General features: G+C 40.2%; 1 protein-coding gene across 4 annotated transcripts in view; it reads right to left on the reverse strand.

The window, feature by feature from the left end:
- Positions 1 to 23357, reverse strand: part of LOC149146914 (Tetratricopeptide repeat (TPR)-like superfamily protein) — a 36024-nt gene extending 12667 nt beyond the window's left edge. For 3 of the 4 annotated variants that reach the window (XR_016262704.1, XR_016262703.1, XR_016262702.1), the window contains exon 1: positions 21391 to 23357. Coding sequence is in view for 1 of the 4 variants with exons in the window: in XM_089440166.1 (XP_089296292.1) it covers positions 21391 to 23135 (1745 nt within the window). In the remaining 3 variants the exon portion in view is untranslated. The remainder of the gene's footprint in view (positions 1 to 21390) is intronic. The other variant, XM_089440166.1, reaches the window with a different exon arrangement.
- Between the last annotated feature and the right edge of the window lie 293 nt (positions 23358 to 23650).

A 23650-nucleotide genomic window follows, 5' to 3' on the forward strand; every position in this document is an offset into this window, starting at 1 on the left:
CCTCCTAGTACTATCTCTGCCTCTCTGCTTCTGTATTCACTACCCCTCAGCTACAGCTCTGATCACTCTTTCGACTTCCTCAACAAACCCTACCCCAGAAAATCGAAATCTTGATCAACTCGGTGTGTTCTCGAAGTATACTTTTCTCTTGACAATTCAACGGTGGAGATTAAGTCCCTAATCAACAGCTAAGCTTAACTCTAGCTTGATCCATGACTTTTGGACCCTTCTAACACAGTTTTATATTAATTCACATTAATATTTTATTTTCCCTGAGTTTATACTTAGGGACTCAATTAAAAATATTAATTATTTTAATAGCTCCCAAACTGTTTAGAATCTGCCCAAACCATTTCTGGGCATTGGAGATCTCATGTGCCTTAGCCTCTCCACCAAGTTTCGAGGGAAGAGCACATCCGATGCTACCCCAAATCAACACTCCCTCTTAGCGAGCATTGTGCTATAGTAATACTCCTAACTGAGCATCACCCTATCATCCGACATCAGTCCTTATGCTAATGCTAGGCCTGCTGCCCAACATCCTTTGAAGTTGTTGCATCATGTACTGTTACCCATGGCCCTGCGACTACCATTGTTGCATCTGTACAGCAACTCCCTCTACATCCGTGCTACTACCCATGCCTCGCCCCTACCACTGCTGCATCTGCACTGCAATCCCTCTCATCATGTTGCATCGTGTTTCCCATAGCACTGCCACTGCTAATTGTTGCACTGCAACTCAGTTACTGAGAAGTAAGTAAATGATCTCCCAACTCTGACATCTCTGTCAGGATAGAGACAAACTCGATGTTGAAACTCCCTCTGTCGTTGACAAGTGCTCCCTCTCTAACCTCTGCGCTGCTGCAACAACTCTATGCATCTCGCACTACTGCCTCACGTTGTCCTGGGAATCCTGCACTATAGCTCCCTCTGACGCTCCATCTGCATCCGTCTCTACTGACATCCGCCAGTACTGCTACTCTTCGAGGCTCCCGTAGCAAGGTATAATCCAAGAGGTTGGGTACCTCGACGATCCTGCCCCTCATCGCCTGTAGTCCGTCTGACTACAACTCGATGTCTCCCCACTTCCACTCTCAAGTGGTGTGTGAGCACTCATGGCACAGTCATCATCTATCTCCACTTCCTTCTCCACCCTTGTTAGGGTTTTAAGAAGTGGGACCACACGGTGCCAAGTGGACCCGGTCTAGGGTATGAGGAAAGTATGAAGCAACCAATGATATTCTTACCCTAGACAAGGTGGGGAAAGGATCAAAGAAACAATTTCACTTGAAGATGTCTTGAACCTATGAGGTACTAGCCTTGGGGATAACAGGGCAAGTTTTGATCCCGGAGCTAGGGCTTGACTTTTCTCCCAACTCCACCGTCACATGGCTTCAAAATTGGAGGAGAGCTAGAGGAAAGGTCAACGCAAGAGACCCTAAGAGATCAATTTTTTTTTATGGCTAACTTGTTGGGAAATTGATACCCTAGGTACTCTAATGTGGCTAGTCCTGGAAGGATGTGAAAAAATATGGATTTTAGTGACCACCCTTGGTAGATTAGTGCCTTAATCCTTGGGAGAATGGAGTCTATGATGAGTAAGAGTAGAATTTCTTGGTTCTTAGTCAAGGAGGCCTTAAGATCACTTCGTTTGCCTTCTAGGTCAAGAAAAAAGCAACCTTGCAGCTTTTATACTTTGATGTGCAAGAAGAATGGCTTATCAAGGTCAATTTTTAACCCTAGTGTTGATTTGGGGTAGCATTGGATGTGCTCTAGCCTCGAAACTTGGTGGAGAGGCTAAGGCACATGAGATCTCCAATACCCAGAAATGGTTTGGGCAGATTCCTAACAGTTTGGGAGATATTAAAATAATTAATATTTTTAATTGAGTCCCTAAGTATAAACTTAAGGAAAACAAAATATTAATATGAATTAATATAAAACTGTGTTAGAAGGGTCCAAAAGTCATGGATCAAGCTAGAGTTAAACTTAGCTGTTGATTAGGGACTTAATCTCAACTGTTGAATTGTCAACGAGAAAAGTATAAGAGGAGGCTTGAGGGTCACTTGGAGAACACACCGAGTTGATCAAGATTTCGATTTTTTGGGGCAGGGTTTGCTGAGGAAGTCGAAAGAGTGATCAGAGTTGCAGCTGAGGGGCAGTGAATACAGAAGCAGAGAGGCAGAGATAGTACCAGGAGGATCAGCGCAGAAGCCGGGAGAGAGGGACGCAGAGCTAGCCAGAGGTTCACGCAGAGCCAGCCAGGGCTCACGCAAAGGCAGCCAGGAGTTGCGCAGTGCCTCAGAGAGCCAGCGTGGGTGACGTAGAGGCTCTAAGGGCTAACGCAGTGCCTCCAGAGGCTGACGCAGGGCGAGCTAGGGTGACGCTGGGCCAGAAAGGGCTGACGCAGTCCCTAGAGGTTGACGCTGGGGTTTTCGTGGGGTAGATTGGAGTTGGGAGTTGTCGGAGTGTTCATCTTATACATCATGCTCTAACCCCTTGGGCCCCAAGCAGTTAATTAAAGAAAATCATAAAAAGGCAAAAGGCATAAAAGAAGGGTGGAAAAATCAAGGTCGGGACACCTCATGTACCACGATTGCTCCCTCCTACACATTAAAAACCCAAGTGTGGGCTTCCCTCTTGTTAGCTACCCTCGTACCCTAACATGTGACCCAAGGTTGCCCCTTCTCATTCCCTATTTCATTCACCTATCTGCCACATGCCACCAACTTTTGATGGATGTACCTTGACTATATTAAACCCTTTAAAAGTAGAAACCACCTAATAGGGTGTTTGGTTAATCCCATTTGGAGTTTAGGAGACATTGGCACATCCCGAAGGCCTTATGGAAGGGCAGGCCATTATGAAGTCCCCACCTGTGGTCCATGATTAGTTAAGCTCATTTACTCGATTTCTCTATGACTTGTTGTGTTGGAAGGCTAGGGGACACACTGGACCTTATGCAAGATTGCAGATGGTTTCCATTTGGGTTTGGTCTCCCTATATGAGGCCCTAACCCTCCAGAGGGCTACATTGGCACATGTAGGGTGAGCATTGAGAGCCATGGGCCTCCACAACAGCAGATTGCACTCCATGGATCCTCACAACCATTTAGAGATTGCTCGTGGTTCACTTATTGGACGAGGAGGATGCACCTGATCCATCATGCCCAGTTAGCCCCAGATCTACACCATAGTGCTCAAAGGTATCAAAAGCTTCCAAGAAATTGTCGAAGCCATCGGAGAAAGAGGATGATTGGAACACATAACCATCCTCCCATGATAGTGCACCTTGCAAAGGAAGAACTAAGGCAAGCTCTCATCACCAGAATTGCACCAAAGACAATCAAGAGAGGTATAAACAGTCCCGGTATTCTAAAGTTCATTTTGATTACCAGCATGTTAATGATGAACAAAAATCATGTCATAGAAAACTATGTAGTTTTTGTGGGTTGCATAACCATGTGGTTGTTGAGTGCTGGAAGAGAATGGCAGCAAGAAAGAGGATGAGGCGTGAAAGGCCTTCTCCACATCAGGGAAAGAAGAAGGTTAAGCAGGTCTGGAGGAAGAAGACTTTTTGCAGTCATTGCAACAGAGGTGGTCATCAAAGAGCCACGTGTTGGAGGCTCCATCCAGAGCAGCGTCTCAAGGACAAAGCACCCGTGCAGAAACCAGCCGATGAAGGTATTCAACAAGCAAATCCACCACATTCCTAGTGGTTCACTTTGTTGAGTAAGAGATGGTTTTACTAGATATGGTAGCTTATCATTGCTGCATTTTATAAATCATGTGTTGCGATATAAATGTAAAAGTGATGATGTGTTTTCTATCGCTTATTAAAGCAACGATGATGCTTTAACCTTTTATTGATAGTTGGGGTATTGGTTTCTATTCTGATGTAAACTTGACCAAAGAGTGTGTCTTATAAACTCTTGGCAAGTATGGGGATGCTTGGGTCATGATTGGTCATGTAATTGAGCATGTAATTTGCAAAGATGTACTAAGAGGTTTGCAGAAGGATGCAATTGTCGGCTCATCAACAAGGGTGAAAGAGAACGAAGTGTGACCTGTCAGAACACTTGTGGTGCAAACAATGTAACACAACAGTTGCAGATTATGTTCATGCTTTTGGAGCACCAAAAGCTCCTTAGTGGGGAGGAATGATCCATGTGGCTCCAGACATACTCAGAATTCAGCAGTGGCTATGGAAAAGCTTAAAAATCAAAGTTGTCAGATTGAAATGAAACTAGGACCAGATCGTAGTGCTCATCGCCTTAATTCCAACGGTGCGAACGACACTCAAATCCGAGTTCGTATGCTCAAGATATAGTCGATCAAAGTTTTGGTCAAGCTTGGCCAAGTGGCAGTCACCAATGAGGCAACAAATTGGTAGAGTCCCAGCACTCGGAATCTGGCGATTGGAAAGGGAAAAGTTGTTGCCTACTTAATTTGCCCAGTGACCCTTACAAAACAGTGGAAAGTTTTTTGCTGGTGGGTTATATAAAAATTAAAAAATATATATAAATGGGGTGGCGAGTCGCCACTCCCGCCACCCCTAACGATTAATATATATGTGTGTGTGTGTGCGTTGTATTTAAAATGGGTCAAGGCCCAGCTAACCAAGGACCCCTCCCAACAGCCCACGTCTGATTCAAAACATACGACAGCACCATGTTTAATGGGCCGGCGGGGCTTGAACCCACGGCGGCCCAACAGAACTCCAACAAAACTGTTACATGACTGCCCATAAATCGTCGCCAACACCATCGATACGCGCCAACATTTAACTTGTCACCAAACGGTCAACATAAACATCGCGGCTCCACTTCCAACTAAACATGAATACCGACAGTCTGCAAAAATTAACCAACACAGAGGTTTGAACCTGCATTCACCGCCCGCTTATTCTTGGTCTCCGCAAATGGTCTACAGGCTTGTTATTGGTATATCCGCCCACCAATATGTTTTTAAACTGACATTTTTAACATTTCGACAGACGAAGGAAGAGGAGCGTCGAGCGACTATGGAACCAAGAGTCGAGGAACTGCGCTCGAGTTGGGCACGCTTTTGTAGGAGAGAATATTCCAAGGGAATATTCCAAAAAATATTCCTTGATGTAGTGAGGAATCTAAAAGATTCCCTGAGGGTGATTTTTCACAGTGACGGAAACATGTCAACTTTATACTCAAAAGAACCAAAATTTCACAAGGAAAGCGATGGTGTGGTCCGTTTCCTCATCTGAGCAGCAAAAATCCAGACGTCCAGCAACAAGGAATATTGGCAAAATCTTATGGAATCTAAAATATTCCCTCAGAAGCTGATTTTTTAGAGGCAGAATGATGCCAACTTTATAGTCATTCTTCACAGAATTTCGTAAGGAGCACAGTGGTGTGCTCAGAATATTCATCGGAACAATGGATTTTTCGACCATCTTCAGGAAGGAATCTTTGGGGGAATCTTCAAGATTCCCAAGGGTCCAAATCTCGATGGTGTCAAAAAGGGCAAAGTTTATAGTCGTTTGACACGATTTTGCGCCACGAATTCAACGGTACAATCTATTTCGTCAGCTGAGCTTTGCATTTTTCGGCCATCCTCGAAAGTGGAGGTATATGATGCAGTTATGTCATGCTTTTCTTTTGATTTGCTGAGATGATGTTTTGTTGTCAAGATCCTTGTTACTATTATGTTGAAAGGATGCTTGTATGCCACATCATGTGAGAATTTATTAGCTTGTCATGTTGAAGGAGGGCCCATTTGAGTGAGAGTTCCTACAGGGAGAAAGTCCCGTGAAGAGACATGCCACTCTGGTTGAGGGAATTTAACCTTGTAATGACAAAGAATGTAATATGTACTCATCATCATGTTGCAACATTTAATGAAGCGACCTCCCCACTCTTGACACCAGGGCCCGGAGACGTAACCCACACTAGGTGAACTCCATTATCAATGTGTTTGTGTTCTTTGATTTGATGGTTGTCATTATGTTTCATCTTCTTTACAATATGCACATGTGGCTTTTCATACTCTTTCATATGCAATTATGCTAACATCACATAAGTAAAAGGATTCTGAGGAAGTACGATGTGGCCGCGACCTTTAGACCTCTCAACACTATCCGTGGTTCCCTCAGGTCGGTGAAAGACCCGATTGACCCTAAGGACATGAAGGGCGTCTATGTCATTCCCTGTTCCTGTGGGACCCCTTATATTGGTGAGACTGGTCGCTCTATTAATCAACGGATTAGTGAGCATTCGGCTGACTTAAGACATGGTAGGACTAAGTCCTCGGCCCTGGCTGAGCATGCGGGAAAGACTATGCATCATGTGTGTATAGAGGAGGCTCAAGTCATTGCCAAAATTGCGCACTTTCACCATCGCAAATTTAGGGAGGCCCTGGAGATCGAAAAAAGGCCGGTCAACCTTAATAGGGATGATGGCTGGAAGATTAGCAGTTGCTGGGTCCCAGCCTTGTCTTCTTAGCCTTCTCATTTCCTTTCGTTAGGTCTTAGGGTTTCTGTCTTTCCCCCTCCTTTATTTTTCTTTTGTCAGTTTTGTCCTATGATCTTGGAACGGTTGAGTTTGTTTCGGGCTATTATTATATCTATGGGGCCTATTAGTATTATACTATTTAAGTATCCCTAGGTTAACCTAAAAAAAAATAGTTTCCCTTAAACGAATTCTTATTAACGCAATTTAAACCTTATAAATATCAATAATTAATAATATTGATATGGTTATCCTAAAAAAAAAAAAAAAAAAATTGGAATAAATAGTCTTTTTAATGAATAGTGGTTTAACCTGTAGGTTTAAAGATACCATAATATTAGTTTAGTAATAAACACATCAACCTTGGATTATAAGTAAGAATAGATTTTGGATTATGATTTACCTAATATTTACCTAATATAATTAAAACTCTAGGAGTAATAGTTGAACAAACTGTTTAGATCTATCAAGATGCTTTAGATTATGTAATAAACTTTTAATCTAATGGACCATTCTATTTAAATAATAAATATGATATAGACCTAACTTATAATAGATAATAATGACATTATTAACCTTAATAAATTTGAATAAAAATCTTTTTAATGAATATTGGTTTAACCTTTAGGTACCAATAACATTAGTTTTAATAATAAACTATCGACCTTAAATTATTAGTAATAATAGTTTACCTTGGAATAATTATTATTAGGTAATTTTGATTTACCATAATATTAGTTATAATTTTCACCTAATATAACTAATTCTCTAAGAATAATAATAGAAGATTTAGAGTATTATTTACTTATATAACTGATCGATTTAATGGACCAATCTAATTAAAATATTAAATATAGATCTAACTTACCAAAGACCATGAATTAATTATCACGCAACTAGCTTGAAAAATAGGGTTTGGTTACCTTTACATTGGAATAATAATTAAATTTGATATAAATATAAGAATAATACACCTAATTAATTTAAATTTACCAAACATTTACCTAATTATTTTAAAATTTACCAAATATTTACCTACATTTAGCTTTTTAGGGAAAATTTTAATTGAATAATTTTTTAGTTGTTTGACCAGGGTCTCTTGGTCAAATTAGCCGTTAGAAATGTAGCCGTTGGGATCTCTGCACACTTTATTTATACACGCTAAGCTAGATTGGTTCTTCAACTTGTCCTGACGATGAACCACACTGGTTGGTTCGAAACGCGTCGACAAAAGATTCGTTATGTGATTTTGCCGAAGATTATCTTACAATATTATGGATCACAGAAGTCTAAATTCCTCAAGTAAAAGGTCTTGGTTAATTCTGGTAACTAAATAGATTTGGATCATTCTCAAGTAACCGAGATATATCAAGGCATCATTAGAGTCATCATAATCATAATCAACTGCCATGACTTGCCTTCATCAATAAACATCGAGCAAGAAGAGTCATTGAGTCATACTGTTAGGGATTCTATAGCTCCCTCTGAAGCCTTGCTTCACGTGATCATCTAGCTTTCAATCATGAGCTTCTCATGCAAGGGATGAGACTTTCCACGAGGCAACTGCAACAACAAACTTCTAGGAAGCTTGCTTCAGATCAGAGAGTAAACTCTGAAGAATCATCATGGTCCTTCTTCAACCAGAGTGAAGAAATCCTCCCATGAGATTGTCCCAAAATAGCTACATTATCCTTCATCACTGCATTAAATCACCCATTCCATAATGATGAGGGGTCCTTCACATCCGACATTCATATTCATACGACCATCCTTCATAAGATCCTGGCACAATGCATCAAAGTGCCCAATGACCCAATCAAGATGCCAAAATCAGGGTCCTCACAGTTCCCTCTGCTCATCGTGCTTGCCAAGACATAGGATCTGCCATGCACATCCTTCTTCCAATGCTTTCTTCATGAGGCACCTGCAATAGTCATAGACAAGCACTACCAAGCACAATATGTGATCATAAAAGCATGAGATACAATCTAGGGTTTTCATACACTAATGGAGGATGGAATTCAAAACATCATCCTCATCAATCATACCCTAGAATCCACAAACCCTAAAAATCAAAAGAAAGGGTTTCTTATGAGGGAACATAATAGGGTTAGGGTTTCATATGTGAGCTAGGGTTTCCCATGAACCATCTAGGGTTCTTATTCAAATCAAACCCTCCATCAAAAGATCCTTAAAACAAATAAAAATAAATGCATTGCATGTACCTTGAGAGATACCATACCTCTGATTTTACGTTCATACACGCTGCTACAGGGGTCTGCTCCAAAGTGCCTTTTACTTCTTCTATCTGCCAGAATTCAAGGGTACTATCATCCTTATCCAAAGGTGCCAACATAAAGGAGCAGCATACTTTTCCTTGAAAAATATGCTACTGCTCCTTTTATTATTGACAACTTCAAGACACCCAGAGAGAATTTTTTTTTCAATCGAGGAGACTATTTCTTCTCACAATAGAAAGAGGATTAACTCTTTTGTTAATGCTTCCTATGTGTGATGCCTGAAGCTTTCCTTCTTTCCAACGTGACCAAATATTTACTAATGTGAATACATTTATAAGACTTGTGAATATATGTTGGAATTTCTAAGTCTAACTGTTAGAAATCCTTCATGTACTTTCTGATTTATTTCTGCCTACTTGTTCTGTTTAATTAACAAGTTATTTACCATGTAAATACTAAAAATAAATACAAGTACATGCTCAACACATTACAGATCATCAACTGAAGGAAAAAACAAGAACACAAGTGACACCATTATTTTTGGACTAATGTCCCCAGAAAAACCCAATGCGGGAAAACCGGTGCAGCTATCTGAGGGTTTTATTATTAAGCAGTTTCAGAATACAATCTGGGTGCCAAACCAGCTCACCCAACAGAGAATGATCTCGGCAGTAGTACCTCTCATCGAAGACAAATATTTCGGCTAAAACCCCGGATGAACAATCCCACAAGCTCTTAGCTCCAATCTACCCAACGAAATCTCCAACGTCTACCTCTAGAGAATGCGCCAGCCTTTCTGGCCTAGTGTCACCCCAACTCGCCCTGCGTCAGCCTCTGGAGGCACTGTGTCAGCCTCTAGAGCCTCTGCGTCACCCACGCTAGCTCTCTCTGGCACTACGCATCTCCTGGCTGCCTCTGCATGGACCTTGATTGGCTCTGCGTGGCCTCTAGCTTGCTCTACGTCCCTCTCTCTCGACTTCTGCGCTGATGCTCTCGGTACCCTCTCTACCTCTCTACTTCTGTATTCACTGCCCCTCAGCTGCAACTCTGATCACTCATTCGATTTCCTCAGCAAGCCCTGCCCCAGAAAATCGAATTCTTGATCAACTTGGTGTGTCCTCCAAGTGACCCTCAAGCCTCCTCTTATACTTTTCTCGTTGACAATTCAACGGCCGAGATTAAGTCCCTAATCAATGACTAAGATTAACTCTAGCTTGATCCATGACTTTTGCACCCTTCTAACACAGTTCTATATTAATTCACATTAATATTTTATTTTCCTTAAAAATATTAATTATTTTAATATCTCCCAAACTGTTTAGAATCTGCCCAAACCATTTCTGGGTATTGGAGATCTCATGTTCTCTCCACCAATTTTCGTGGCTAGAGCACATACGATGCTACCCCAAATCAACAATATATATATGAGTGTGTTGACCACATCACTGTAGAATGTACAAACCATGGGTCTCATGTCACAGAAACTCATACTATCTTCACAGTTCATCAAATACTCTTATTACTGTAGGTTGAATAGATACTTCCATCCTTTTATGCTATTGTCCAAGGCTGAGAGGAAGGTAATACTCCATCGTCCTAGGTCTCCTTCATGCATGGGAGTCTCGGCTCCTTTTCCTTTATGACAAAGGCTTGAATAAAGTTCCTTTTAAAAGAAAAAATTGTGCTAGGCTTCTTTTTCTTTTAATTGTTCTTGAAAACTTCAAGTGTGCTACAACCTAAAGACAAAGGCGCTGCAATTTCTACTACTATGGATGAAGACTGCTATTTTTGTAATCAGTCAATGTAACCTAGATTCTTTGCCTACTAGATAGTTGCAGATTCTGTGAAAATTCGGAAACCTGAATCCTATTATAGCAACTAGAAATAATTCTCCTAATCGTTAAATTAATTTTAACAATTTATTATCGTTTGTTGCAGCAAATATTGAATCAATCACATGGCAACCTACACAAATAAACTACGGAAGAAATGAACGTTGGAAGAAATACTAGCACACACAAATAAATTTACATAGTTATTTTTGGACCAATGTCTCCGGAAAAACCTAACTTGGGAAAACCAGCGCAGCAACTAAGGGTTTTATTATTATGCAAAAGTGAAATAATACGAGTACAACTGGATGTCGAAACTGGCAATCCTATAGAGAAGAACTGGCAAGAAAAATCTAGTGAGGAATTTCCTCACTCCACAGACAAGTTCAGGCTTTGACCTCAGCTCAAATTGAGTCGTCCAAACTGGCTCTGCACAATCACTTCTGCTCTCAGTTCAGAACAACTTCTCCTCAAGTCGTCCAGTCAGCTGCTGTCTGGGAAAATGTCTCTCCTGGCCTCTGGAACCTCTACCCAGCTTCTGGCACTGAAACTCTGCTTCTCCCCAGCAATTTCGAAATTGCCTCTAGAGGCTATTGCATTGCTCTGCATCTGCCTCTCTAGGCTATTGCATTGCTCTGCATCTGCCTCTCTGTGGCCCCTCTACCTCTCTACAAATGCACTCATCGAAACTAGAATCCTTCCTTCGGTTTCATTGTCCTTTCCCGTCTCTAACTGCTTCGATTTCTCTGGCTCTCTCTTCGACAACTGAATGTTGCTACTCAGGAAATCGATCTCCACATGAAATCGAGTTGCACGAGTGGTTTCTCCAAGCCCCATCGACTTCTTCTTATAATCTTTTGTTGGGACTTCAACGGCCAAGATTAGATCTTAATCAATGGCTAGGATTTTCTTGAAGTCGATCTATGTGAGTTTCTAGAACATTCACACCATAACTTAATTAATTTTGATTAATTAGTCACATTCCTTAACTTTAGAGTTAGGAAATATTTAAAAACTAACTAGTAATCTAATTAAGTCATTTCTAGATAGAATTTCTAGAAAAGATTTCTAGGTTTTGGAGATCTCATGTATTATAGCCTCTCCGAGTCTCCACAAAATTTCAAGGCTAGAACACATCTGATTCTACAAAAACTCACAGATTCTTCATTGTAGATAACCTTTCAAGGGATGACATTCCTTCTTGCTTAGTAAAGCTATCGGACTTCAAGATAAATAGAAGATTTCAAGGAGATTGACTCTTCCCAAAACTGAAAGAGGATTAATGCCTTTCTTATCTCTATTACAAAAATACTACTTGATGTTTGTAGCTTTTCACGCTGCCTTCCAAAAGATGTAGGGCTATAACATATACCAGACCTTTTCAAAACACCAAAAAGTGTGCTCAGATTTCATAGTTCAGATGTTGTCCAGTATATGTTCATACTAAGAGTCACAAGGTTGGCTTGACCAAGATAGGATCTCATGAAAATGTATATCATTTTAGGACTGAAACATCCTTCTTCAAGGATTAAGACCTCTGATATATATGAGTAATTTCCATAAGACGACTTCTAGTCTCACTGTTAAGTCTGCATGGAATAAATATAAACTTCAAAAATTCAAACTCATTAAATAGACCAAGTAATGTCGGCAATTTAGGGCTGAAAACTTCAGAAAATGATGCTTTATCTGAGGAAACCCCCTTTTTTCCTGGCCTCTACATGTTGAAAAGTGTAACTAGGTTCGGTCTTCATAATGACATGTAATTCTAATTTTATGTAATGTGATGTAAAGAAGGAAAATTAAAATTATTGTATTGACTTGCTTCATGGGTTTCATGAGCAAGAGATTTTATTTTTGAGTTAAGACTCTCATTGAGAGTCTTTAGGAATTATTTTTCATCTAGTCATAAAATGATAGAGTCATTGTCATGTAATGGAGTCATGTTACACTTCATAAAAGGTCAAATTTGTCTCTATAAAGTATCCTCCAAGACCTTGTCACTTATCCTCTTCAAGTCGGCCTACAACGATGGAAGAACGTGATAGAAGAAGTCGGCCTAACCTCTAGCAATCATGTCGGCCTAAAGGACATGAGATGAGGTGTATATAAAGCCTAACTCAGCCTCACATGAAAGCAAGCAACTCGATAAGCTATTCGATCAAGAGCAAGTGTGAAGGAGAGGCCAGTAGCAAAAGTGTGAAGAAGGATAGCGAAGGAAGTTTCTTTTGGGTATAACGAAAGAAAGGATTCTTCTGGGCAAGCAAAGAAGAGGATTCTTCTGGATCAGCGAAGGAGGTTTCTTCTGGGTCAACAAGAGGTTTCTTCTGGGCAAGCGAAGAAGAGGTTTCTTCTGGGTCAGCAAGAGGTTTCTTCTGGGCAAGCGAAGAAGAGGTTTCTTCTAGGACAGTGAAGGAAGGATTCTTCTAGGAGACCGAGATGGAGATCTAGAGTCCGAGTTTCTCTAGGGGAAGCCAGTGATATCATAGAGGCCGAGTTTCTCTAGGAGAAGTCGAGAAGAAGCAGTGTGACGGATAGGGACCAAGTTTCTATGGAAGGAGCCGAGAAAAGCAGTTCGAGATCAAGAAGAAAGTCGAGAAAGGAAAGAGGCAGAGCATCAAGGTTAGTGACAAGGTTCTTGGGAGGATACTAGAGTCAAGGGTGTATGTCATGGTCTTGGTACTCATCAATTGAAGATCTAGAAGAAGAATTTTGATCGGGTTTTCCTCTCAAGAGGTGAGAGGTTTTGGCCCTAGCTGACAAGCCTACATACTGTGTCACTTGTCTTTTATTGTGCATATTCGTAATTGTCTTGATGAAGAGAACACAATAATAACATAACGAAGAAAAGACTATAAGCTAAGAAGTAAAAGTATATCACAAGCAATTATCAAGCAAAAAAAACTTTTAACTCTGAATGTCCTAGATTTCTCAACATGGTATCAGAGCTTAGGTGCTAAAGACAAGAAGGGGCATTCAATCAAGAAGCCATCAAGCAATGATCGTAGCAAATCCAAGGGCTACCAAGGGCAAGATCTTCAAAACCCTAGATCAAAGAAATCTACACCAACAAGAGTCTTGAAATTATCTTCAAGAAGGAAGCCGGAAGAAAGACCGAAACCCTAGAAGCACTCATACATTATCAAAAGAGTGGAAGCTCTTCAAGAAAGAAGGAAGACTAGAAAATTCAAGAAGGATCGTGAAGCAGATCCTCTATCAACATCAAGATTAAGGAGGAAGCAAGCAACAATCAATGAAGTAAGTCTATGACTATATCTGATAATATCAAAATGTCTTTTTGCAAGGAAAGCAAAAAATTGGTAGGGGCTGCAAATTTCCTTGCATGGTAGAAAAAAGGACAGACCTAAATCTTATTGATAATGAGGTCATGGATCACATCAAGTGGTCGATAACCCAGCCTCCAAAGGAAGATACTCAAGCACATGCTAGATACATGAGGGAGAAGTAAGAGCCCAGAGGATTCTTATAGAATCTATAAGACTCTCTAATCCCATATGTATCAAAGTTGGAGACTGCAAAAGCTATATATGACAAATTGGTAGAGTTGTTTTTCGTAAAAACTGCAAGAGAAGTAATCTCATTAAGGCAAGAACTCTACAAATTGAAGATATCCAAGGAAGATGTAGTAGCCTCATACTTTATGAGGATATCAAAAATTCGAGATCAATTACAAGAACTAGGAGAAGTCATGTCTGATAGAGAAACGACCACAGTGGTATTGAATGCACTACTAGAAGAATGGGGTAACTTCACTTCAAGTTTATATTGGAAGAAAGAGACTACTCCATTTCAAGATCTATGGTCACTCTGTAAGATCAAAGAAAACAAACTGAAGGCAAAGGTTGATGTTGGACCAAATGAGCAGAATCAAGCATATGTTGTTATGACAAGAAGAAAAGGGAAATTTGGAAAGTTCGGTCCTCAAAAGAAAAGGAAGAACATGGATAAAATAAGATGCCATGGATGTTAAGAACTTGGGCACTATAGAAGAGATTGTCCTAAACGTAGTAAGGACAAGAGGAATAGGGAAGAAGCCCACATTACTGAAGAAGTGAAAGAGCCTGAGTCAAAGAAGCTTAAGAATGAAGAAGTAAAAGATCTCTACTATGATTGAGATGATCTTCTTCACTAGAAGGTACTTTCACTTGAAAGTTATAGATAGGATGCAGTATAAATAAGATAGAATGCATCAAAATAGAAAGTAGCATCGTGATAGAAGCATTAGAAGTAAGAGCTCTTGACATGGGAAGTAGAAAGTATGTCTGGAATAAATTCTATTGTTTACAAAGAATAAGAAGCTCTTAGGAAACCTCATTGAAATCTCAAATGATACTTACAAGTAGAGGTCATCATCGACTGGGACCATCATACAAAAGTCAATAAGGAAACATCTGTCAGGTGAGGATATGAGAGATCCTCAAGTTTCTCTGATGGAATCCTCATCAGAGGATTCGCCAATCTAGAAAGGAAGCAAATGTTTCATTAGGAATTCCAACTCATAGGATTCAAGGGATGATGGTATGATGACATAATAGGAAAGCAGAAAGATATTTCGTTCAAATGAAGCTGCTGCAGGAAGTTTAGATGACCGAAAGAAAGGATGAGGTATGTATGCTTACATAAGATATTATGAAAGCCATGTCATATGATTGCAGATAATATGGATCACTATTTCCATCTTGGGAAAACATGATCAAAAAAAGAAAGGATCTCCTCTGAAAGATTGCAGAAAATCATAAGTCACACTAGATGAAATCAACATAATATGTTCTCATATAAATCATAAGGACGCTGACTACAATTAAGAAACTCTTATTGGAAGCTCCTGAGAATGAAATGTGTGAAAAGAAAGGAAGAGATAGTGGAAATATGTAACAAAGGTAGAAGGCATTCAACATCCGAGACCAAGAAGAGTTGACTAGAATATCTCCCAGAAAAATATGAAGACTCTGATAGAAGTTGGAAAAAGATGAAGACCCTTGACAATGGATATGTTTGGAGATGTGTCAATTTGCATGCAGGATGTTGATACCTACAGGAAGATGTCATGATGAAAGACCATAACAAAGGTAATGTTTGATTTAAGTGTTCATTATTTTTGAACTAATATCTGACGGGCTTATGTAGGACTGCCAAAGGGAAGATCTGTGGATGACTTCCAAGAGGACCATATTGAAGGATGTAAGATCCTTCCAGAAAATATGGCATGAAAGCAAAATGACATAAAACAAAGCCAGATGGAAAATTGATGGATCATTGTCTGATGAAATGAGGACATGACTAACTCATGGATGAAAGTGATGGATGGTCTAGGCCATATGAAGAAGTCCCCTAAAGATGAAGACTCCATGACAAAGGAATTTATGACATCAAAGGAGAGAGGAGTTCTTCAGGTAGCTGGTTGTTCCACATGAGGAGCTACTATAGGTCCCTAGTTAAGAAGGAGCTTGAAAAGAAGTTTCTTACTTGGAAGAAAACTTGGAAATTCCTAAGCCAAAAGGGAGCTTAGGTACATTCATTTTTGGTAGGAATGAGTACATTCCTTTATTGGAATATGTCCTCCCTATTTGAGAAGGAGAGATAGATATGTCATTCTGGTCTTGACCTGGGAAGACAGAATGGAGGATTGGGTAATCATTTGGCATCTAATGCTCTTTGAGGATGAGATAGGGCATCCAACAGAAGAGTAGTCATGGAGGACCGATATTCTTTGGGGACTGGGGAGTCCAAGATAAGAATAGTCCTCATGGGACATATCCTGAGTACCCGGGCAGGGTATGTTCCGAGAGAGACAATGATGAGTGTGTCTATAAATCATTGGTCTCGCCAAGCATTGAGGTCAGATCTTGTGGAGATAAGGAGTTGTTAGTCAAGGCCTTGCTATGTAACAATGTTGGTTGATATGATGCTATATAAATGAGTTACAAATCCGAATTCTTCTTATGAGAAATTCTTCAGATTGAGAAAGTCCAAGTACCATTATGAATACCTCCCTAGTCAAGAGGGAGTGTTGAAAAGTGTAACTAGGTTCGGTCTTCATAATGACAAGTAATTATGATTTTATGTAATGTGATGTAAAGAAGGAAAAATAAAATTATCGTATTGACTTGCTTCATGGGTTTCATGAGCAAGAGATTTTATTTTTGAGTCAAGACTCCCATTGAGAGTCTTTAGGAATTATTTGTCATCTAGTCATAAAATGATAGAATCATTGTCATGTAATGAAATCATGTTACACTTTGTAAAAGGTCAAATTTGTCTATGTAAAGTATCCTCCAAGACCTTGTCACTTATCCTCTTCAAGTCGGCCTACAACGATGGAAGAACATGCTAGAAGAAGTCGGCCTAACCTCTAGTAATCATGTCGGCCTAAAGGACATGAGATGAGGTGTGTATAAAGCCTAACTCAGCCTCACTTGAAAGCAAACAACTCGATAAGCTATTCGATCAAGAGGAAGTGCGAGGAGAGCCCAGCGGCAAAAGTGCGAAGAAGGATAGCAAAGGAAGTTTCTTCTGGGTATAATGAAGGAGAGGATTCTTTTGGGCAAGCGAAGAAGAGGATTGGGCAAGCGAAGAAGAGGATTCTTCTAGATCAACGAAGGAGGTTTCTTCTGGAGAAGCAAGAGGTTTCCTCTGGGCAAGTGAAGACGATGTTTCTTTTGGGACAGCAAAGGAAGGATTCTTCTGGGAGACCGAGATAGAGATCTAGAGACCGAGATTCTCTAGGGGAAGCCAATGATATCATAAAGACCGAGTTTCTCTAGGAGAAGTTGAGAAGAAGCAATGTGAAGGATAGAGAGCGAGTTTCTCTGGAAGGAACCGAGAAAAGCAATTCAAGATCAAGAAGAAAGTCAAGAAAGGGAAGAGGAAGAGCACCAAGGTTAGTGACAAGGTTCTTGGGAGGATACTAGAGTCGAGGGTTTGTGTCATGGTCTTGGTACTCATCAATTGAAGATAGAAGAATTTTGATCGGGTTTTCCTCTCAAGAGGTGAGAGGTTTTGGCCCTGGCTGACAAGCCTACATACTGTGTCACTTGTCTTTTATTGTGCGTATTGGTAATTGTCTTGATAAAGAGAACACAATAATAACATAACAAAGAAAAGACTATAAGCTAGGAAGTAAAAGTATATCACAAGCAATTATCAAGCAAAGAAATCTTTTAACTCAGCATGCCCTAATTTCTCAACACTACAAGTGTAAATACAGGTCCACAGAGTTGTCCTTCAATTTGTAGAGGTAAGACTTCCCTCACAATTAAGGATGAAGACGTAGAGATTCTTAAATAGTATACTTTCTCCACATGGGCCGAGAGCTCAAAGAATAATCACAGGATTAATTGTTGAATAGTTGCTTTCTATAGTGATTGAAAAGGACAACTTCAAAATATTTCCCAAACAGAAATTCGATTAATATAGTGCTTCTGAAATTCGGACCTCTAAGGAAACGCAGAGAATTTGATCCTCCTAGATTGTGATTCCAAACCTCACGTGTTGAACCCAGGACTCCAATTTCTTTGAAAAATAGCTCGGCTTTGAGTGGGCTATCAAATTGGTCCCTCAGTCCTCCAGATCAGGGTTTATATGCCTCTCAAAAGTCTTCGCTCTCTTAGGATAAGATTAGGCCTAGTCACAGTGACTATGGCTAGAGATCATGCCCAAAATTTAGGTATGCTTTTTTATGTAATGAAGCCTTTGATCTTTAGAGATCCTCCTTCCTTGCTAGGGCATGTAAAGCCCCCATGGTTCAATACTTCATGTTGTTTGATCTTTGCAGACGAAGGAGGCCATAGAGACTTGTTAACAAACTTCTTAGAGATTGCTTTCTCTTTTGCGTAGGCTTGTCCTCACCTGAGCTCCGATACCATGTTAATTTTTTAGTTAACATGTTCTTTGCTTAGGTCAGTTACTTCATTAATACATTAGCCCATTATTAATTCCATTAATCCATTAGCAATCACATTAACCATTATCATATGACAGTAACTGATGAAAGAACATCAAACATAAATGCAGAAGACAAGCCAAGACAAAAGAACACCAGAATTATGGGGAAAACCCTTTGATCAATTCTTCTTATTATTATATCAAATGCTCAGCAGAGAGAGAGAGAGTACAAAAGTCAAAATTGACTTGCCAAATCAGAGTCAAAACAACCCTGGCAAATCTGCAGTCAATAGCAGTCAAATTATGTCCTAACCAAAAGTCAACAGTAGTCAACACAGCAACAAAACAGTCCACTTGGAGCTCGGTCAAAAGCACTCAAACTCGGCCTTCTGAAGTGGTCAACATCAGCCCAAAACAGTCACAAAATCAGCGGTCAAACTTGGTCAAATCCTGCACTAAAGTTTGTGGTCAACTCTGCTGTCAGCCCTGCAATCAGCCTCAGTCAATGTGCCCAGAATATCTCGGTTTTTGTGACACCAGAAGCAACTCTCCAAAACCGAAATTTTGACATGAAAACTGCAGTCAAAGGAGGTCAATATGGCCCTGGTCAACATTGGTCAAACCTGCAACTGTTTCTGATATTCGAGCCTCTAATCTGACATGCAATTTGACCTTCTTCTTGCCACACATGTGAGAAAAAAATAGCTGCCCAATAAGTTGTACGAACCAATCAGAGAAGGAGAGAGAAGATTGTGTGTGATGATATATTGCAAAATGAGATTTCAGGTCTCTTATATCTATACAAGTCGTTGGGGCTCAAGAGACACATCCATTGGGCTTCATGAGCCTACAAGATGATGTGGCCGACCTAGACAATTTGCACATGTGTGGGCATAAATTCAAAAACATATTTCTGCTTGTCCAAATTTGATTATCTTTAGGTCGATTTTGGTCCTCTCGAAAAGAGGAATTCAATGCAATCATCATATCCATCAAATGAGCTGTCCAAAGTGGAATTTGGCCCTAGTTGCCAATTTAACAGTTCACCAATTAGCAAAAGATCCCAGATTGTTCTAGCGAAATTACTGGGCAAATGATCAAGTAATTAGAGAATGTTCAGACATGATAGCAATTCACTTCCAAAGATTCTACTGTCTAAAATTCATTTTAGATGAACCATTTCGCATGCATATTGGCAATTTTTCAAGCATTTCTTCATCAAGGCTCAATTCAAAGGTTTTCGATTGATGATTGAAGATGATACCAAATTACGCACTAGTTCATGTTGCCTTATTGGTATAATTACTCAGACTTGTGGTTGAGGGGGATAATGTAAGGCTAAGAGTCCCTCAACAATCACAAAGTCCAAGATTACGTCCTTACGAGTTGCCATCCTATTGTTGAGGTGATGTCATCATCCACCAATGAGTTGTCAGCGAGATCTAGATCTGCAGGTGGTCAAATATATGTTCTATAAATTGATGTCCTGTAATGAACACATGTCCTGAGAATGGCTTTAGCATTTTCCTCCAAGTTCTTGTCTTATGTTCTATTTCTTAACACTCCACTACCACGATTTTTCCATTTCAACAAGTCCCTTAATATAAGAAAATTTTCGGAAGAAATCACATTGAAAATATTTGGTCGACGCATTTCGAACCAACCAATGTGGTTCATCTTCAGGACAAGATATTTTCAATGTGATTTCTTCTGAAAATTTTCTTATATTAACAGGTTATGGATCACAAAAGCTTGAATTCGAAAGTCCCTTAATGTCAACCCAATTACCACAATTTCTTCATCTTCAGTGCTTTTCCTTCATGACAGTGATTCCCTTTATGGCAATTGGTTATATACCAATGGGGATCCACATCTTTCAACATTGATTTCCATTGACACCAATTGATGGTTGAAGAAATAAGAATGATTCCTCAGCCTTCCAACTAGATATTTTGAGAAATGGCACATTTAAAAACATGAATTTGGTACCTATTAGTGGGTGAGGTTGATTGTATTAGGTGGAACCAAATGTGACCTCTTTTGGCTTTTCTAGGCTCATGTGAATGCCCCGGAGATTGTTCAGATGAGGAAATCAACCACAAACAGTGTGCTCCACTTTAGAAAACAAAGAAAACTTGACATAATTATAGGCCGATATTATTTTTGGTTGTGTAGGATAGTGAGTAAAGCAGTGTTGCTCCTGCATCAAGCAAGGTATTTACCATTCTCTCCCAGCATCAAGGTATTATCTCCCAACAGCAAGATCACAACCAGCAATAGTGCTTGAGCCTCAAGGTATTCTATCCCAGGAGCAAGGTCACAACTCACAACAAGCAACAGTGCTTGAGGAATGAAGTATTCTCTCCCAGCAGCAACAGCAATGCCAAGCAATCATGTGATGTTCCCCTCAGAGTACCCAAGACCATGTAGCATTGGGAGCATGTCCCCTACCCTTGGGATGCATCCCCATGTAACACTGTCAAGGAATCAGAACAGAAAAAGGAAAATGGTGGCTTACAGGACGAGGAAACACTTTCCAACACCCTTGAGGAAAAGGAATCAAACAATACCAAATAGCCACATCAGACAAGACAAAGAAATCAGAGGTCACTTTTGGATTCGATGAAATCCTCCCTTGTCAAAGGAGAAGAAGCAAACAGAGAACATGGATATCCAAAAAGAATGAGAATTTCATCCATGCAAAAATATAGTGCATCAAATTCTTAATGTACCCATTTGCATTCACTCAAACGCACTTAGTTCATTTGACGTGGTTTGTAAAACTAGCTTCCAGCTGTTGACAAGCGCACCCCTCAATTGCAGATAAACTTGTAACATTTTTTTTTTGTCATTTTTTGCTTTATATTTATAGAGTTGTTTATAACAAATGAGGATAGAAGTAAAAAACTACGGAATAAAGTGCTCTAACCTGCCCATTGATCCATGCACATTCGCAAGATTCTGCATGGTTTCAATCGTGTCTATATGCTGCGGTCCCAGGGCAGTTTCCATTATTTCTTTGGCCATTGCGAACATCTGTGCTGCTGCCTGAGGCCTCTCGAGCTCCTCGTATGCTGCACCCAAGTTGTTGTAAATGTATGCAATTCCAAAATGATTGGGCCCAAAGCTCTCTTTTAACCTTTCAACAGCACTCTCCAAGTAAGGAATAGCTTCTTGCACACTGCCAGTCAGCATGAGCAACCACCCAAGCCGTCCTGCAGTGCTCGCTTCTGCATGTTGGTCTTGGGGAGACTTTTCATAAATACCAAGGGCCGTTTTGTAGAGCTTAATTGCAGTGGTAAATTCATTCATCGACTCGTACAACATAGCAAGTTCTGTATAGGCTTCGGCCACCTTTGCAGGGTTAGTGGTTTCATACCTTTTGAATAGGTTGGCGGCCAGTTCACAGCATTTCTTCGAGTCAGCATATTTTTTCAGATTACAGAGAGCCTTCGCCATGTAAAGAAGCACCATTGCTCGCAGCTCACTCTCCTTTTCAGTGTGCTGAACGATGCCACGCAGGGTAGTGATTGCATCATTGTAATTTCCAAGCGAAATTTGCACATTAGCCGTATCCAACTCTACGTAAACAAGCTCCGAATCCATGCCCCAGTTCTTCAGAACTTTCTTGGCAGCTGAATTCTCCTCTAATGCCTTCTTATGGTCCCCTAATCCGCTGTATATCACAGCAAGAAGCCTCCTGTCAGCTGCTACCTCCACTGAATTATGCCCCAAATGAATTTTATGAATCTCTAATGCCTTCAGGCACAGGGGCAATGCCTCCTTGAAATTCAGTACTGCAACATATGCCTCGGCAACCTGCCTACACGAAACAGCCAGTTGAGGGTGATCAGGCTCAAGCACCTCCTCTTTCAAGGCCAAACTCCGAGTATAATTAATCAAAGCTTCCTCTCGCCTCCCCATGGCTGTTTTTGCATCTCCCAACAGAAGTTGCACAGCAAAGGCAATGGGCTTCGTCTGAAACTGGGTACCCTCATTCTCTAATTTCTCTAATATCCTGTTTGCCCTATTCAAATAACCCAAACTCTCATCAAACTTCTTCAAAGTATAATGCACGGTACCCATGAGATGAAGAGACATGGCTATCATAACAGAATCCTTAGCATCCGTTTCAAAGATTCTAAGTGCCCTTTTGGCATAAGAAAGAACGGTTTCAGGGTCCATACCTGCGGATTCGAACTCTTGACCCATTCTGAGACAAGCCAAACCAAGCCTCTTATCATCGTCATCCAACACCGACTCCATTGCTTTGAAGGCTCTCTTGAGCTCATCAATTGTGGATGCTCTTTCAAAGGCGTTCTCTATGTCATCCTCTATTTTTGATTTACTCTGCTTACCTGCCATAGCCCCTAGATGTCTGTAACAACCCATTGACATAGCAGGGTTTTCAAGGTTGAGGGGACTTAAAGTTTCGTTCATGACCGTATATGGTTTTCTAAATGGGTTTAATGCAGAAAGCGAACTAAGCCAACTGCTGCTTTGTTTTGCTGGTGGTTTTTCATTTAGTTTTTCTTTCGTTTGTACATGCCTTCTTTCGTATTCCTGCAAATCCGAGCTTCTGACGCTGCTTGAAACCCCGGTACCTTTAAGCCCACGACAACTCGCTGCCCCTTGCAACGCAGGGCGGCGAAATCCTCTCATGGACGAATGCATTTTACCCTAAGACAACGCCACTGGCTGCTCGTACAGGAAGGATATTAAGACGGTGCTTAAACCCTGGGTAAAACCTCAATTTGACAGAGATTGAAATCGGGTGTACATCCATAGTCGCGGTCTCACGGTGGAAACCCTTTTTTTCATTTTTCTTCCTTTCACATACAGATACGGGGCTATTGAAATTTTGCTTCATTGTTATTCTTTCTTTCTTTTTTTTCCGTCAAAAAAAATATTCAGTGTTATTCATATATATATATATATATATAAAAGCTTTATAAGCGTAAAGTTACATGTAACCTATACAATTACCATATAAATAATAATACACAATATAGGCTCAAAAGGCAAGTTGAAACTATCCTAGTAAATAGAGAAAAACCAACCAATCTGAGCAGTGTAAACTAATAAGCAAGTGATCCAAAAAGAGCTATAGTTAAAAATGTTGGCTGTTAAGTGTCCACCAAGAACAAGACTTAGGATTGCTTTAGTTCATCATCCTAAGAAAATTTTAG

The sequence above is a fragment of the Pinus tabuliformis genome, chromosome 9 (genome assembly GCF_031772625.1).
Source record: "Pinus tabuliformis cultivar Carrire ecotype Pingquan chromosome 9, CPIR1, whole genome shotgun sequence".
Taxonomy (NCBI): domain Eukaryota; kingdom Viridiplantae; phylum Streptophyta; class Pinopsida; order Pinales; family Pinaceae; genus Pinus; species Pinus tabuliformis.